This window comes from Heliconius melpomene, chromosome 21 (genome assembly GCF_056956725.1).
Source record: "Heliconius melpomene rosina isolate 202511_hmr_F chromosome 21, ASM5695672v1, whole genome shotgun sequence".
Lineage (NCBI taxonomy): Eukaryota > Metazoa > Arthropoda > Insecta > Lepidoptera > Nymphalidae > Heliconius > Heliconius melpomene.
The window spans coordinates 6,042,370-6,060,761 of record NC_140409.1 but is presented as its reverse complement, the minus strand read 5'-3'; the positions used below and the strand labels follow the sequence as shown (position 1 = coordinate 6,060,761).

The 18,392-nt window shown below is 31.7% G+C and overlaps 1 protein-coding gene across 6 annotated transcripts in view; it reads left to right on the top strand.

The window, feature by feature from the left end:
• Positions 1–18,379, top strand: part of LOC146527022 (uncharacterized) — a 56,837-nt gene extending 38,458 nt beyond the window's left edge. For 5 of the 6 annotated variants that reach the window (XM_085206761.1, XM_085206760.1, XM_085206762.1 and 2 more), the window contains exons 11-16: positions 3,187–3,324; positions 8,197–8,349; positions 10,607–10,785; positions 11,270–11,473; positions 13,924–14,070; positions 15,056–18,379. In XM_085206761.1, the coding sequence (XP_085062887.1) occupies positions 3,187–3,324; positions 8,197–8,349; positions 10,607–10,785; positions 11,270–11,473; positions 13,924–14,070; positions 15,056–15,253 (1,019 nt within the window). In that variant the 3' untranslated portion in view covers positions 15,254–18,379. The remainder of the gene's footprint in view (positions 1–3,186; positions 3,325–8,196; positions 8,350–10,606; positions 10,786–11,269; positions 11,474–13,923; positions 14,071–15,055) is intronic. The other variant, XM_085206763.1, reaches the window with a different exon arrangement.
• Positions 18,380–18,392: the final 13 nt, after the last annotated feature.

Here is an 18,392-nt window from a genome sequence, read left to right as displayed (position 1 = left end):
TTCAATTACGAACGAAATCAACGTTATTGCTTTAATATAGGATTGCTTTATTCCGATGGGTACGACGAGTTGAGGTACTCCCAGTAGGGAGGTTGTGGTGGTCGTGTTTTTGACAGGAAATATTCTAAAATAAATAATTTACTCGTTGGATTCGTAAATCATTGATGGTTAGTTCATCATTCACCTAAGTTTTGAGTCTTAACAGACTTTTACCGACTACTTCAAATACAGGCTTTAGTTCAATTAAAAAAATTATATATTTTAATCAAGATTATTTATTAGAATATGTTACAGTGGGACAGTCTGGCTGTTAACTATGGTGGCGAGTTCAGTTACCACTCATGGGAATAAATTATTTTCATTTACCTGCTCTGGTAACAACACAAAGTTCGGCGTCGACTTTCGCCACTTGTCACGTAATGCCTAGAGTTCGAGATGAAATTTCACCGTGATTGCGTCCTAACACTATTCTATCTGCCTCCATTTTAACAGGCATAATGTTTGGTTTCTCTTTGGTACTTTGCACTTAGAATGTATCATATGTACTACGACTATAGCAAAGACAACACTTGTTTATTTTCATTTGAGCAAGAGAGCGAGGCCGCAAGTAAAAGCTAGTATTAGTATAATTGAAGATAGCATACCTATATAGTTTTATTTCAATTCGATAAATAATCTAATTGTTCGTTTGTGTAATCGATAAATAATAGAGCTGCTGCCCAGGATGGGCAGCAATTGATATTGATGTAATATATCAAATATCAGTAGTAGCAAGAAGTAAGGTGGCGATCGTTTTGAACACTTTGTCCATCATCTTATTATTTACTTTTACTACGTTGCGAACAGCGGGTGATGCATTCGCACAGTTTAATAGGATATCATTATATAGGTACAATTTCGTCATTGCTTCAAGAATTTGAAATGTAAAAAATTGTGAAATTGGTGCGTAAAAGTGTGAATTAGGAGTAAAAATCCTTCCTCATTATGTCACACTTACCACAACGACAACTAGACGCCATTATGCCCTAAAATAAAAATCGAGGGACAATCATGTGGTATATCGTAAAATAGATATCATCCATCCATCCATCAGCCTTTTAAGGTCCACTGCTGGACATAGGCCTCCCCCAATGCTCGCCACTCCGTAAACTAGATAGATATAGGTAGGTTTAAAAATTACTATTATGTTTCATTTCATGATGACGTTAGCTACATGATAATTTGAAGTTTAAATAGCGATTTTCGCTGTTCGCTAATTCATACTTAGCTTGGATAGGTAGAGAGGACCTGGTGTCAAGACACTCCCTTATGTATTTCCTTATCCCCTAGCCCTTATCATGCGTGAGCCCTTGACTGTTAATCCTTCTATGTTGTTCAGTATTACTTTTCTCAACATTTTGAACTATTCTTTTAATCGCGCTTTCGTGTCTGAAAGACAAGATTTCCTGCTTTTTACTAGCTTAGACATTACTTTGATAAATACCCCCATAAAATCATAAATTATTATTACCTACTTTTTCTTCGTTTATATTATATCCTGAAATGTGAAATTATTTATGATATGCAGAAATGTCGTCGCGCTACTATTTCAAGTTTCTTTGATATTTGAGTTTACTTAGTATCAGTTTGTATATCGTTACTCGGATGCACTGAAGTGCCATCTTTAAGTGTGTTGATGTCACGGAGAATTTAACGAACAATTTATTTATCATTGACTATAAACAAGACAGGTTCGATTCCCACTCGAGGAAACCCATAATAATCTAAATATTGAATATTTTAATTCCTTCGCTCTAGTGTTGACAGCTAAGCGCGGCGTTCAGTTCCACTTAACACGCAATGCATCTAAAATTTGGCGGGAATTGGGGACCGTAAGTTTCTTAAGATTAGGTTCCTTCTAGCTTCTCTTCTACCTCGCTACATGCGTGTTACAGGGTGAAGCTAAAAAAAAGATCCGTTATTTTAATATTTATCAATATTGTACAAAATAGAATGATTTTTGACTACGTAAAAGGTTTACGAAATTGAATGAAACTGGCTGAAAGGCCTTTAGTATCCAATAATAATACTTCGTTATAGCTGAGAGCTGACTGAACGGTTGGCTTTGTAGTTTATTGATAGGCTAGTTGCTTGTCAATTGATTATTTTAAGACTTTCTATTTTTTATTAGGTTTTCTTTTTGCTTATTTTTTTTTTGTAATGTGTACAACCAGCTTTTAATTAATTTTGAGGTCAGTCGTGGCGAGGGGCCTCGAGCGTGTGAACGTAAAAGAGACAGGTTGTAGATTCGATTACCACTCGAGGAAAGGAGAAATTTCATTTTTTCGCCTGGTGTCGAAGCAAAACGCGTTCCGCCACACAAAATGCCACCAGAGTTCGACAGAAAATAGGGAACAGAGTGTCTTAACACTAGGTTCTCTCTGCCTATTCTGCCGCGGGACACAGCGTGAAGCTAAAAAAATAATTCAACACTAGGCCAGTTGCATCTTTGCCTCTACTTTAGCTTACTAATTAAAATCTTTTGGGCTATCTTATTAAAAAATGTATTTTGATTGATTTAATGTATTTTTTTAAAATGTGATGTTTTATTTTTATTAATAAACACTTATCAATATATACTTATATTCATAATTTATGAATTTTGATACAATAAAATACTATGGGACACTTATAGCATTCAAAAGTGTAAAAAAAATATACAAAATTTACCTTTTGTTATTAGATTTAATGGAAAAGACAAATCAAAATTGTCAAAAATTTCTGATTATTTACGTAAAGTTTTTTAAATACATCTTTATCTCTTCAGATAATTTTCTTAATAAGCTATTAGCAGGCTTGCACTCTAAATTCTGAATCACCACTTTGGATAATTCTATATTTGAAATTGTTTTTTTTTACAAATGATAAATTATACATGATACTCGATATTATAACCTTTTTTTACCATATAGGAGTACATAGAAGAAAAATAAAACCGTTTAAAATAGCAATAGTTAAATATTTAAGTATTACAATTCGCTGTAGCCCGTTATTGATTACATAATAAAGTGTATGGTATAATAGGTACTTTATCGGCCATTTTGTCATTATTTTATTTATATAATTTGTTTTCCTTACTTTATCAATATTTAATTAATCCTTAGAATTTTTCAATTTCATTTATTTAATTTTATTCTCTGTTTTCAGAAGAGGATGAGTCGCAAATATTTGTGAAATTCTTTAAATTCCACAAATGCTACGATTTAATTCCGACTTCCGCGAAGCTAGTAGTGTTCGACACGCAGTTACTCGTGAAAAAGGCCTTTTTTGCTCTTGTCTCCAACGGTGAGTATTCGAAATATTTTTTTCTACTTTTAATGAAGAACAGGTAGGTTTTCTTCACCATTTACATTGTGTTTCTTGCGCTGTAAATTGTCTGTATCAAAAATTATGCGAATTAAAATTATATTTTTATGTATAGATACAGGATATTGTTTTACAGACCTTGCCTGTCTGGCTTGTTGACTGGCTCTTTGTAAGTTAATAGTCCTTTACTAAGTAAGGATATTAAACGACACATAAAAAAAACCTCGCATCTCTAAAGAGTCGTCTTACTAATATTATAAATGGGCAAGTTTGTGTTGATGGATGTTTGTCCCAATTTCACTCATAAATTACTGAACGAATTTAGATCTACTTTTTTACTTTACAGTAATATAGCTTATATATCAGAATAATACACAATTTGGCTATAATATAATGATTAGACTAAGCGGGCGAAGCCGCGGACGAGTCGCTATTTCGTTATATTTCATTATCCCTATTCAGTTCAGTTACACACACGAATATGTTATTCGTTTATATCGCGTTATATTATCGATTCGTAATCAAAGACAAATCAAAATCGTAATCCTTTTAAAAAGATTGTGTGACGGTGAAATCGACTGGTTGTGGGTTCGATTCCCACTATACATTTATTTAAATGTATATTATGATTTCTTCGCTCTGGTGACGAGGTATAAGCGCTGCTTTGAGTTCCGTCACTTAACAACGCAATGTTTCCTGAATTCGGCGGAAAGTGGGAAACGGAGTGTCTTAACACTAAATTCCCTCTGCCTACCCTGCTGTATGCGGAATACTGCATAAAGCTGATATAAAATTATTTAATAGGTAAGTACTGCTAGTTTTTAGTTTTTTGTTCTAGTAGGATAATTATGCTCATACATACTACATATTTTCTAATCTATACGTTATAAAGATAATATTATTACCTGCAGTAAGTAATAATATTATGTAATAATATAAAAGTCCAGTGAGCAAAAAAATTAAATATTGAATAATTTCATTTATTTTTGTCTTAACACTAGACTAGTAATAATAACTAAGTGAAAGGAATCTACTACTCTTATACTTATAGTATTACTAAAAATGGCGATTCTTAAATATGTAATTAGTGTTTAATTAATTAATTCATTCTAATAACTAACCTAATTATATTCTTTCTAATTTTTTTTTTAAATATATGTGTTTTATAATTAAGAAAAACTTTTATTTGCTGCGCAAGCGAATTATATTCTGCATTATTTTACATACTAAAATAGCTAGCGGCTTAGCGAATAAGAATTATAGATAAGTGATATTAGAGACTGAATTGGTTTATATGCTCGCAGCTCACTCTAGATCCCATCAACGCTGACTCCGTAAGAAATAATACATACGCCAGCTCGAGTGGAATTTAAGGTGTTTTTCGTTCCATATTTTTAATGTCTATATGGCTTTTTAGATTAAGATTTTATAAAGAAATCTTTTGTTATTTTTGTATAATATATTTTAAGTGCATTTATTCTTTTATGATAGATAAGTCAATGTGAGACATTTTTTTAATTCTTCAATAATTATTTTATTAAATTCGACTTTTTTTAGCTAGGGTAAAATATTTCTCCACTGCGGATTAACAGTTGGTATTGTTTCTTACGGATATAAAAACAATATTATAGTTTTTAAAGTGTTTTTATTTATATATGTGGGCTTAGATTTACGTTATAACAAAATGATAAAAATATTCAATTATGTATGTCCTTGTGTCATCAATCATTTTCTTTCCATAGTTTTACATTATTTTTTGAAAATAGACATTGGCAATACCTACCTGGAATCAGCATCAAAATAGTTTTTAATGCAAAAAAACAAAAAATACTTTAAATTATTTCAATTTTATATATCTTGGCTGAAAATTTTTGCTAAGCTATTCATAAAAATAGATAATCAGATATTAATGGCAGTTTCAGTCTAAATTAGGAAAAGAAATTAGGATTATATTAATTACTTAGACGGGCAGGACAGAAACACCTAGTATTAACGCTAGGTACCCAGGCAGATCCTGGGAACCTTAATACTAAGTGTATTAACAGTAAGTTCTTTCCCTTTCCGACTGGTAATCTGGTAGCATTCTGTGTTGAGTGGTGGAACTCAACACCGCGCTTTGCCTCGTTACCAGAGCGAGGAAATTAAAATATTAAATATTTCATATCCTCGAACACTCAACCTGACGCGCAACAGTTGTTCGCCTGTACCCCTTGTGCACCATTACACAGGTGCTCGCATATCGGTCTGATTCAATGAATTCCTTGGCTTTATTAACATTTCCGACGAGCGGTCCACCTACAGTCTCTTATCTTTGACGTCCATACTATTACTGGAACGGAGGCAACGTTTTGGTCCAAATTGATCCATAGATTGTAATTTTTATTTGCGATTTATTTTAATTTCCATTTTGGAATACTGTAATATACAACTGGATTAGTTTTAAATCGCATTAGGGGATTATATAAGATCTAAAACTAATATAAATACTTTGTGTGTTCATAATTTCAGAATGTACTCGTAAATTAAATAAGACAGCTTAAGCGTCAGTTCAAGGTTGAAGCCGTAAAATGTTTGTTGTCGCAAATTGTCAGTAGTTTTGGGTAAAGCCTTAAATGACCTCCTATGACCTCACAAATTAATTTTAATTTTGTTTCTTAACGAAGTTATTCTTTAAGATAAAATATTCCATATAAGTTCTGTCTGTAAGATACAATTCTCCTTGTAAACTTGCATCGTAATAGTAATCTGCAAGTCCGGCAACGGCACAATGGTGTGCACTGTATGTAACGTGACGGTTGTTGGTTCGATCCTCGGGGGATGAATTGATATTTATTAATATTTTTGTTTTTGCCTCCTGGCACCAAGACAAAAACCCAGCGGTGAGTTCAACCTCACTCAACACGCAATGATTCGAAAAATTCGGCGGAAAGTAGGCAACGGAGTGCCCTAATACTGGGTTCCCTCTGTCTACCCTGCTACATGCGGGATACAGCGTCAAACTGATGTTTTTAAATGCAAAACCTTTCTTTTATTGTTTGCAGCAAAACACTAATGTAGGTGTACCTATTCATTTAACAATGTTAAATCAACAACGCAATGATGATTAATTGATTAGCCAAAATATTCAAATGGAGACAAAAAAATACATGGTCAATGTACTAAGTAAAATGTTAATTATAATAATGTTTTGTGTACCGAAGTCGCAAGTAATAAAAACATAATAAATTATATTTAGTGGCAAAATTAAGGAAAATATACTCGTACATAATATGCAATATTTAGCAACAACAATACCTATTTAATATAAATATTTTCATGTCGTTCTTAATTCAAATACACACAAACACCTAGTTGAATATATTTTTATGATTGTCATTAGTAAATAATGATAATACAAATACAAATAGAATCTTATGATAACCTAATTTAATTAATGATTGTTTGTTTTAACTACCGCCTTGAATACGATTCTAGCAACAAGCGTTAACAGATGTAAAAAAAAGTTAATAATAATTAATAATCTTTTACGATGTTTTTTTATAAAGTTACGTGGGTGCGTAGGTCGCGCCAAGTAATAACTTTGTAAATAGTAAACTTTGTGATAAATCACTATTTTTTTTACTTAATGCCTCATGCTTCACATTCACGTTAGTGTAGGTACTTATTTATTATTACCTCCTTTTAATAACACGAACATATTATGTACTACCTAATTATATATGACTGTAAATAAAGTGGTATCGAATACTCATGTTTATAATAAGACACTGAGTCATAGAAATGCCGTTCTTTTGTTGCTCAACAAAATAAGTTTGATATTTATAATGAAAATAAAGTGATAAGAAGATAATTTTAGCGTTTTGCTGTCAAGGTAAAACACTATTTCCTAAAAGTAGCCCTGCCCTAGGCAACGCCGAGGATAACACTTTATTTTGTTTCTATTGTGACATTTCAAACAAAAAAAAGAACAAAATCTCTCTATCCCCCGGCTCTCTATTAAAATTCCACCATAAACAAATCATGACCGACTACCGTCACTAGAATAAATTTTAGTTTTTTTTTTTCAATTATAATCTTTATATTACTTCGTTCGCGAAATACGCTTTTTTACTTATCTAATAGTAACCATTTTTACCAGACTGCGCGACGCAAGACGGATGGTTTAGTGAATTAAATCTTCATAATATGCCTGGATGATAATCCTGTAGAGTCTGTAGTGAGTCTTTTTTATTCTTTTATGCAGTCAGATTTTAATCGATATAGTCGACTTCTCACTTGGGGAAATTAAATATTTAATATTTTCATTTCTTCGCTCTGGTAAGGGCGGCGTTGAGTTCTGTCACACAACACGCAATACCTTCAAAATTCAGCGGAAAGTGGGGAACGGAGTGTCTTAACACTAGGTGCCCAGGTTCCCTCTGCCTACCCCTGCTAAGTGCGGGATACAGTGTGAAGGTAAAACAACGATTTTCCTCACAGGACATCACATTACACAGGATAGCGCACATTCACACTACATCTATAATTAACTTATAACCTTTAACTGGCTGAGAAAGTTATTTATGTTGCCATTTACCATCTATCATCTGTTTGAAAGCTGAAAACGTCATTTTTTAATATTTTTGTTATATTTTTATTTCGTACATAGGTATCCTATTTTTATTTTTAAATCATTTTATTTTTTTATTGAATATTTGCTTCACGTACTTTGTTTAAAATGAAATGAATGTGAAATTAAATAAATTATATTATATATGTAGTTATTTTTGCTGTTTCCATTAAATTATAAGACTAGAATTTCTATAGATGACGGTTGAGTGAAAGACTAATTTATTATGTTATCTTTTATAGGTGTACGTGCAGCACCGCTATGGAACTCCCAGAAACAGAAATTTGTAGGTATGCTCACAATAACAGACTTCATCAAGATATTGCAAATGTACTACACCAGCCCGGATGTGAAAATGGACGAGTTAGAGGAGCACCGTCTGGAGACGTGGCGACGTAAGTGCACATTTGACTCTCTTAATTCGTCTAATAGATTGCACAGTATGGCGTCTGGTGGCGTGGTATATTTTGCTCTGACGTAAGACGTAGACGGCGGCGCATATTTTGGTATTAGACTTTTTTTTTAGCTTCACGCTGTAGCAGGGTAGGCAGAGAGACCCTAGTGTTAAGACACTCCGTTCCCCACTTTCTGCCGAATTCTGGAGGCATTGGGTGTTGAGTGGCAGAACTCAACTCCGCGCTTTGCCTCGACATCAGAGCGAAGAAATGAAAATATAAACGTAAATAAATATTCCTCGAGTGGGAATCGTACCGATTGATTTACTTTTACTTTCTTACTTTTGATAATTTATGAACAATGCATAAACGACCACGACTCGTCGATCGCACTGTATTATCCTATACAAATGCAACAAATAGCAAATTGAGTTCGGTTCATATTACGCGGCGACCTCATTTAATTATTCCATATATTATGTTTAAGCGGCACATAAAATATTAAAATTACCAACATACATTAGTTTTAAATGAAAATACATAAAATATTAAATATTATTTATATCACTCAAACATAAATATTTTTTTATTGTCTCATCTTTATACTTGTGTAAACTTAACACGGTTTAAAGGTATATTATTTATTTACTTAAGTAAATGCAGTGGCGCGTTACATGTGTTATTTATGTCTATACACGGCCATTTTATCTATTTGCGAGGAAAATTTAGGTTACTATTATACAGGTGTAATTGTCAGCGCCACTTTAAATGTAACTACAGTTTTAACTACTCTGTAAAAGCCTAATATAATTCGGAAAAAAAATAATTCTCAAAAATGGAAAAGTTTTTTTTTCAAACAAAATAAATAATAAAATTATCGTTTTAAAATAAAACGCCATTTGTAAAGTATAACATAGGCACGCACACACTTACCTGTCAAAGCAGCAACATCGTATACGTATGTGTGCGTGACACGAAATACAGGTATGGATAAAAATCGTGAAATGAAAAAAAAATCCTACGTCCAAACCGTTGAGGTACCTTGATTTTTTTTTAATTCTGGGTTTGAAATATTTTACTCTATATGCAGTTTCGGTAAAAGAAGCGCTGCCTCTTCCACTCTGTATAATACTAATACTTATTTTATTTATAAGCGCATATATATATGAAGTTATGTCATTATATCCATATATGATTATATTGTATTATTGTTTTTTTATTATTATTACATAAATAATGCAGCCCCCTGTTTGTCTTTAATTAATTTTGTCTTCCTAATACTATTATTATAAAAAAACGTTTTTTTTTTTAATAAAATAAGTAATAAAATAATATAGTTTATTATTTAGTAATGTTTAATTAAATATCAAAAACAAAAGAGCTATGTACGTTGTACGTATATAATATCATTTGTAAACAGGTCAATGACCTGAAATGCTCGACGAAAGGAAGTTATATTAAAACAAAATTACTCATTTCAATTACCACACAATGTCTATGATGAAATTCATATATTCTCCCACAAGAAAATAATAATAACATAATGAGTTATTGTGCTGTGTCATATTAGCCAACGATTTTGTATTATTATTAAAATTCTGAAAATACATTACAGTTCAAAGTTGATGCCTAGAAAACATGTTAGCAGTTTGTAGCGGTCTGACTTTAAAAAAGACCATTTTATAAATAAATGTTGTTAAATTTTCCTTTATATCTTTTTGATTATTTAATACTTATATTAAATAACTAAAGAGTTTGTTTGGTTGAACGTACTAATATTAAGAACTACTGGTTTAAATTGAGAAGAAAATAAAAAATATATATTGATAATACATTTATTATTTATATTATTATTAATTCTTAATTATTTTCATTAGACCAGAGGGGTGAAGCCACAGATAAAACTGCATTTTTGCTTCTTTACCCTTTTGTCTGTGTTTATGCACGCTAATCTTTGAAAGGGCTTGACCGATTTAAATGCTGTTGTAAATATTATATTTTGGCAAACTTCCCTTCCCAACATTTAATATTTGTTTTACTCCAATCGGCTTATAAATATAAAAAAAAAAACAATATAAAGTATTTTGTTCGTTATTGCTTTATTGAATTGGCTAAAACGTTAGTTTTTAATGTTCAGATATTCTTTTCAAATGATAATTTAATTTAGACCAGTAAATTACTATTTGTATAGTTGAAGCGGGTGAATCCGCGTGCGAGTCGCTAATAGTATAATATATAACCAACCTTTCTTTTTCAGAGGTGCTGAAAGGGTCGATCATGCCGTTGGTCTCCATCGGCCCGGATTCTTCGCTGTTCGACGCCATCAAGATGCTAATTACGAACCGCATCCATCGTCTACCAGTCATCGACCCCGAAACCGGCAACGTACTTTACATACTCACACACAAGAGGATATTACGATTCCTTTTCCTATATGTAAGTTTCATATCATTTGTTTTTATAAGTTTCTATTTGTTTACTTTGTTTGATATTTTTTATTGATTCGCGTTGGTAGCGTAGAGCGCGGTGTTATATTCTGTCATTCATCTCGTCACCAGTTTTTCTCCACCTAACTTGCTATACGGTAAAAATTGTATCGTTTTTTTTTTAAATTAATTAAAAGAACATGACAGTAACATTTATTTATATTATATATTTTTTTACTTTCACGCTGTTACCTGCTGTACATCAGGGTAGTTAGAAATAAACACTCAGGGCAGAAAGCAGAATTCAACCCTGTTTGTCTTCCTATTAGAGCGAGTAAATAAAAATAATTAATTGCGTCTGTCGTCCCTAAACACGCAATGCCTCGAAAAATTCGGCGGAAATTGTGGAACCTAGTGCCTTAATACTAGGTTCCTTATGCTTACCCTGTTTTATTAAGGTCATATTTAAAGCACAAAACTCGTACATATTTCAGATAAACGAATTACCAAAGCCGTCGTACTTGCAATGCAAGTTACGAGACTTACGCATAGGCACGCTCAACGATATAGAGACGGCCACCGAGGAGACTTCCATCATAGAGGCGCTAAGAAAGTTCGTGAACCGACGCGTCTCCGCGTTGCCCCTCATCGATGCTGATGGGCGTTTGAAGGACATATATGCTAAATTTGATGTCATTGTAAGTTGTGTATGACAAATTGATAAATTATTTTGAACTACTAAGAAGGGTAATTTTAATGGAGTTCAAAAAGAACGTTGAACGAACGAAACTAGCTTTATTAGTAATTCAAAAGATTAATAAAAGCAATTTTTCACTTTCGTTATTTTATCTAGAGATCGTGTAAATATCAAGGAATAATACAATTGATATGGATTAATTAGGTAATAAGTAATCAGAAAATGTTAATTTCAGTTCATTATATGACATAATTATTTTAAAATTAGTATCATTGTATTAGAGATAGATTGTATCAGTATTCTGAAAATATGCGAAATAGAAGCCGTTATGGCTTGACGCCGTCATCCATCAACTATTATTATTAATAATGGTATATCCATCAATTATTATTAATAATAATCAACTATTGCTTGAATAATAATAAAATAGGACCTTAGGATCGAATTGAGATACTTATCCAAAATTTCTCACAAAAAATAGCTTATTAGTAATAACTAATAGTTAGTTACTACTAAAATATAGCTGAAATCTAAAAAAAAAACACGCTTAAAAGATTTTTTCCCTGTGTTCCGGTCGCCCTGGCAACGATATCACGTCCGTGCTGTGAAAACTATATATACTGTTAGTATACAAGAGGCATAAATTTTACATTTTTAAATATAAATTGTTGTAAAAAATATAAAAAAAATAAAATAATATTATTAAAGCTGGTACCAATACACTATATAATTAAATAAGTAATATATGTATATATGTACCCTTTTGCAATTATATTGCTTACAGTTCCTTTGATGCGGTCTTCACCATTAAGTCGAGTGTTTTTCGTAGAAGGTTTATATATAGTTTATTATTTGTACATTCTTATGTAAATTAACATAAATACGATAAATGTGTATAAAGTCCTACCCGTTGAGAAACTTTCGCGCATGCGCTGCTCTAATGGTAAGTACTACATGAAAAAAATGTACTGGAGTATTGTTCCTCTTAATAAGATCTACAAAAAAGTCCGCGACAGCATATTCGTATCTTTTAAGAATAACGTGTAGTGATCATTTTTCGTCTAAAAATAATAATTTCAATATATTTTTTATTGTGAGGGATATTTTTCCATAATGGTATTAATCCTTTAAAATACTTTATTAATTTTCTACATTAAAGGAAGATAAAATTTGCTTTTTACAATATTTCGAAATTGCGAATAGTCTTACAGAAAAACGCATTTAATTGTTGACACATCCCGCCGTTGACACATGAGCTGTATGTTACTCAAGTTTCACTTATCCCTTACTTTCAGCATATAGACCAAAACTGTCTTTTACTGTTTTTCATTTTAATAAGTACTTTAGAAGTTGTTACAATATCAAAAAAATCCTTGCTGCGAAACGGCTCGCCACTCGCCATGCGTTCGCCGTGCCCGCTTGCCTAACACGCATCGGTGGTTCGGTGGTAGAATGCTCGCCTGCCACGCGGGCGGCCCGGGTTCGATTGCCGGCCCGGATCCCGGCCCATGCATTCTATTTAATTTTCCTCACAGGCAGCCACGTCGTGCTTGCTTTTCATCAGGGACAGAATACCCCCTTCAGCATTAACCACAAGCTCGAAAAAAAAAACCCGGCTGCCTCTATAGCAACGAAGATTTAGTTAGATGCGTTTGCACGTATTGGATAATTGGAGTTGAATATATTATTTAAGCGCGATATATTTGGTTTCACATTTTTTGTAGTAGTTAGTAGTAGGTAGGTTTTTGTTTATAATTTCTTCTGTTTAAAAATAGTCATTTAACTATCTAAAAATAGTCATTTAAATATATTTTATTAAGTACTTGAAAAGATTAGTAGCACAGATTTAAAATTACGGTACCTACTAAAAAATCCTTTTTAGCTTCTTTTTAAATATACGTACACAAAAAAGTGAAGTTTGGACCCATATTTTATTTCAATTTTTCCTTCAAAAACATTATTTATGTAAATATATTCATTTTTATTTATTATTCACATGCAACTTTATGGTATTTTACTTTTAAATATGTTTATTATTTCTTATAATGAAAATAACGGTGAAAGAACTATGCAAAAGGTCAATCCAAGGCCATTTATTCGGTAAACAAGTTTGACGTCATATAACTAACTAACGTGTGGGAAGGAAAAGATACTGCTATGCAATCAATATTGTAGATATACGGAATATCCAATCTGATTTTATTCCAATTTCCAATACACGCTACGCACTACTACACTACACTATACGTTCTCATCAAGTAACGTCGAAAATGTCGAAGCAGCGCTTTTTCTCGACACCAGAGTGAAGAAATGAAAATATGTAATTTTTCATTTATCCCGTCCCGAGCGGGAATCGAACCCACAACCTGTTGCGTTTACATTCACATGATTGTGAACATGCGCCACGACTGGCGTTAGTTATTATATAATAGAGTATTTATTATTTCTCAGAATTTGGCTGCTGAAAAAACGTACAACAATTTAGACGTTACCCTCAAGACTGCCAACGAGCATCGCAATGAATGGTTCGAGGGGGTACAGAAATGTAATCTCGATGAAACATTATTTGAAGTTATGGAGAGAATCGTACGAGCTGAGGTATTTTATATTATATATTTTTTTAGATTCGGGCTGTATCCGACACATAGCACATAGGCAGAGAGAACCTGGAAACCTAGCTAAAACTGTCTGTTTCCCATTAAAACACTTCCGTTCCCTACCTTCCGTTGAATTCTCGTCGGAATCAATGCTGCGCTTTGGTATACTAGAGTGAGAAATAAGAATGAAGATACGAATCTTAAATGTGTCGCCACGATGGCCTCAGAGATTATGTAATTTTCCTTTTGTGGAAATCGAGTACAGGAAAGCCAATACTTATTTGTTGTATTGAAAATAGGTTCTTATAGCCCGTCTAATACTTTATGTAAGTTTATGAACACATATATGAGTCAAATTTGCGCATGTACAGTCGTGTGCATAATATTCGATATGCAGAGTTTGGCATCACCTTATGTTATATATGTAAACTGGTGCCACAAATGACACCAGACAGTGATGCGGTGTGATCGGGAAGTCCCTATGTTGAAATCTAATATTCGCACTCTGCTCCGATAATTCATAAAGTTCTCATTAGACTATCTCTTAACTACAATGTATTCGACGTACGCTTTTGTTTCATGTAAAGTGAAATACAGGCTGCTAAATCAATGATTATTTTACACGACAATACGTTAGTTATTCGTTAAATTTTCTTGAAAAAATGCTTGGTTTTTTAGTATACATATATATACTTAAAACTTTTAGTATTTTATTTGTTGTGTATGTGGACGGAAGCTGCTCCTCCGCGGTTATCGCGGGTTTTCCCGCATAAATTCCGATCCCGCGGGAATGCTGGTATTACATTCACCCATATGCTCCTCCACAAAGTCTTGTGAAAGTCCCTTAAAAGCATTTTCAGCTGTTCCGAAAAACAAAGAAAGAAAAAAAATTGTTCGTTTGTATTTTGGTGTTGTGTTAATATTTTTTAATAACTTTAGCTTTATTTTTATGTATATATAACAACGACTATCCTAAACAATTGCAGGTCCATCGTTTAGTGGTTGTGGACGAAGAGGATAAGGTGACCGGTATCATATCACTCTCGGACCTCCTCATGTACCTCGTACTGCGTCCTACCGGCGACTGCGAGGGCGCCAGCCTTCGGAACGAGCACGGCCCCATAGAAGAGAAGGATGAGACGGAAGATACTACCAAAACTACCGACTCTACCAAGTGCCAATAGCTGGAAGCACAAACTTTCAGTGTTATCTTCCTAACATCTTAAACCCATATCTATGTCTGTCAATGTCACATATAGAACTAAAGTGAATACTCTATTTAACGACACTGAAAAGACTGCTGAGAAAATCATTATCATCATAATTATACAAACTAATAAAGCAATCTCCATTTAGATCATTATTTGGTAAATTGAATAAAACTTGTTTTGAAGTCAATTCAAAAGTGATTGGGGTATAACCCAGATATTATATATTTATAATATTTGAATATAAAATAAATAATTAGGTTTAAACATTGAAAATATAATTTAAAATAATTGGTGTTAGCTTTGTAAATAACAAAAATGGATATTGCTGTATTTGCTTCTATAATGATTCATGAAGCCTTTGGAGATTAATGATGGAGACAGTTGAGTTATTTTTGTCGTTATCGAGAGTTGCTACGATTTTATATAGATTTTAGCGTAATATTGGAAACAACCGAAACTAACCAAAAAAAGGAGGATTGCGATGCTTTGTGGAGTTTATCGGTATATAAGATGACGTTATATGAGGTTTACATTGTATTTCTTCTAATTATCGTTTTTTTTTGTTTAAATTGTGATTTTAATTTAAACTGTTTTTATATCATAAGAGAGACTACAGACGGATGTGTTTCTTGTATTTTTTTAGCTGCACACTAGGAATCCTTGTATAAATATACTTGTACGTGTCGTACGTACGTACCGCACTTTTCTGGCCGATTTTCGTTGGTGAGGAAATCCAATGTAGTGTTTTGTTATGTTACCAGAGCGAAGAAATTAAAACGACTCATTCTTCTCATTGGGAATAGAACCCACAATCATCGCGTTTATATTGTAACGCTGCGTCACGAAGGCCTTCGTGTAAATCATAATGCTAAATATCTTCGGCTTAGAGTGTAAGCCTGCTAAATCCACTTATGTCGTTATGTATATATTTTTATACCATTCAACATTGTAAAAAAATATTCAAAATTAACCTTTATTTTATGTCATATAGTATAGATTACAAATTAATTTTCAAAATTATAAAATCCTAATACACATATAGTCATATCATAGTTTTTTTTAAATCCCTTTTTGTCTTCTGAGAAGTTGCTTAACAGGCTGTTAGCAAGTTTACTCTAAGCTGATGATATGTTATTTAATAAGGTTCTGGTAATAAGCTCTCAATTTTAAGTTTTTATATGATTTTTAGACGATCTAAAAAATATGTAGGTACAATTTAATATTTTTATCATGTAATTGCTATTATTTAATTTTATATTTTAAGTTTGGTATTGTTTTTGTAAAAGATTTGGCGTTTTACACACTGATGTTGTTTTTACAAATAATGCTGTTACTTAATTTCTTACTCATGGATTTTCTATTGTAAAAGGATACTTTAAGTTTAAAAAGATAGCTTTATTTTAAGCCATTAATACTTAATTTTTTTATGATATTTGAAAGTACATCACGGTTGCGGTATTGCGAATTCATATTTACTAATACATCGTCGGTTATATAAAAAAATCGAAAAATATAAAAACACGTGTTAGATACCTGTTTAGAGATTTGTATTTATATAAACTTTAGGATGGTATATCTATTGTAAGTATTTATTCTAAGGAAAAAGTATTTGTTGCAAGATAAGAACTTTTTTCTTTTTAAATAAATAAATATGCGATGCCGGTGTAGTCTTTTATATGAAGTAAAGTAATCACAAATAAAATATATGTATCAAGAATATTTTTCATGTACCGAAACAAATATTTCCTTTATATATTAAAATAAAATTTAACTTGTGTTTCTATCTGGACCATATTTTGAGAGATGACGTCTTTATTAGAATTGAACGTGTGTTCTTACGTCGACGCATATTTAAATAACATTGTCATTTTTCTATACCTAAAATTGCGCCATATTTTGTCCTTGCCGCGTTATTCTACGTGATCAAACTGATCAATATGAAATAATGTTGATAGTGAACTCATCTAAGCTGCATAATAATTTTGGTTTTTTTAAAAAGTGAAGTGAAGTGAAAAGCGGCATATTTTTTTTGTTTATGCCACTTTTCTATTTAACCGACATGTTAAAATTATTATTTTATCAACCGTTTGTTGTATGCTTTCAAATATCCTATTAATTATTATTTAAATAATAGAAGTCCAGTAGACTACTAAACCACAGCATAATAATATTTCTAATATGTATTAAATACATATACCATGCATACGTTCTCTACTTCATATTTTAGAACTGGGATGTATACGTAAAATAAATATTCCTTGTGTGTTTATATAGATATTTAGAAAACTTGATTATTTGATGAATTGATTTTTATTTTTGATTATTTTTTTTATTACTTTATCATGGACTTTTAGTTGTAGTTTCTTAATATTTTTATGTAAAGATTTTGAAGAAGGATTTTTGGGTGTCTGTCATTTCATATACCGTATGTTACTTTATATTGTTTACTCTTTTATAATAAAGTATTCAGTGTGAGAAATAATATTAAAAAATATAGCTTATTATGATTTAGTAGTACACAAAAAATTTACGTTATCTTCATATCGTCGACGATCATCATGATGATAAATAAAATTGTTAGGAAGTGTGTAAAGTAAGATACGACAATAACTTAAAAAAGTTTCTTCTATAAATTAGTCTCCTAATACTATTTATAACAAATCACAATGCTGGCACAATTTAATACTTTAGACTTATAATATGAGGATCTAATAATATGAACTTGAAGATATAACCATCACGTATAGTTCAATGTATGCATCACCAAACGTTCATTTCTCATAAACAGTTAAAAATATTATTATTATTATCGTTCCTTTATTACCAAACGATACGCATGTTGTATGAGTTAACATGCAGCAAGTATTATGATGTGTTATTAATTTATATGTAATTTAGCTCCTAGATTAACTCCTATCAATATTTGTATTGATTATTATTGTTGTATTAATAAACTGTAATAACATGTAGGGTTATACATATAAATTTTCGTGGAATCGGAACATTTATGGATATTTTTTGGTATAGTTTTCGTCTAAAATATACAACGCACATGTTACTGAATAATTAAAAATAAATAAAATTCGATTCTCTTTCAAAGTTCTTTTTATTT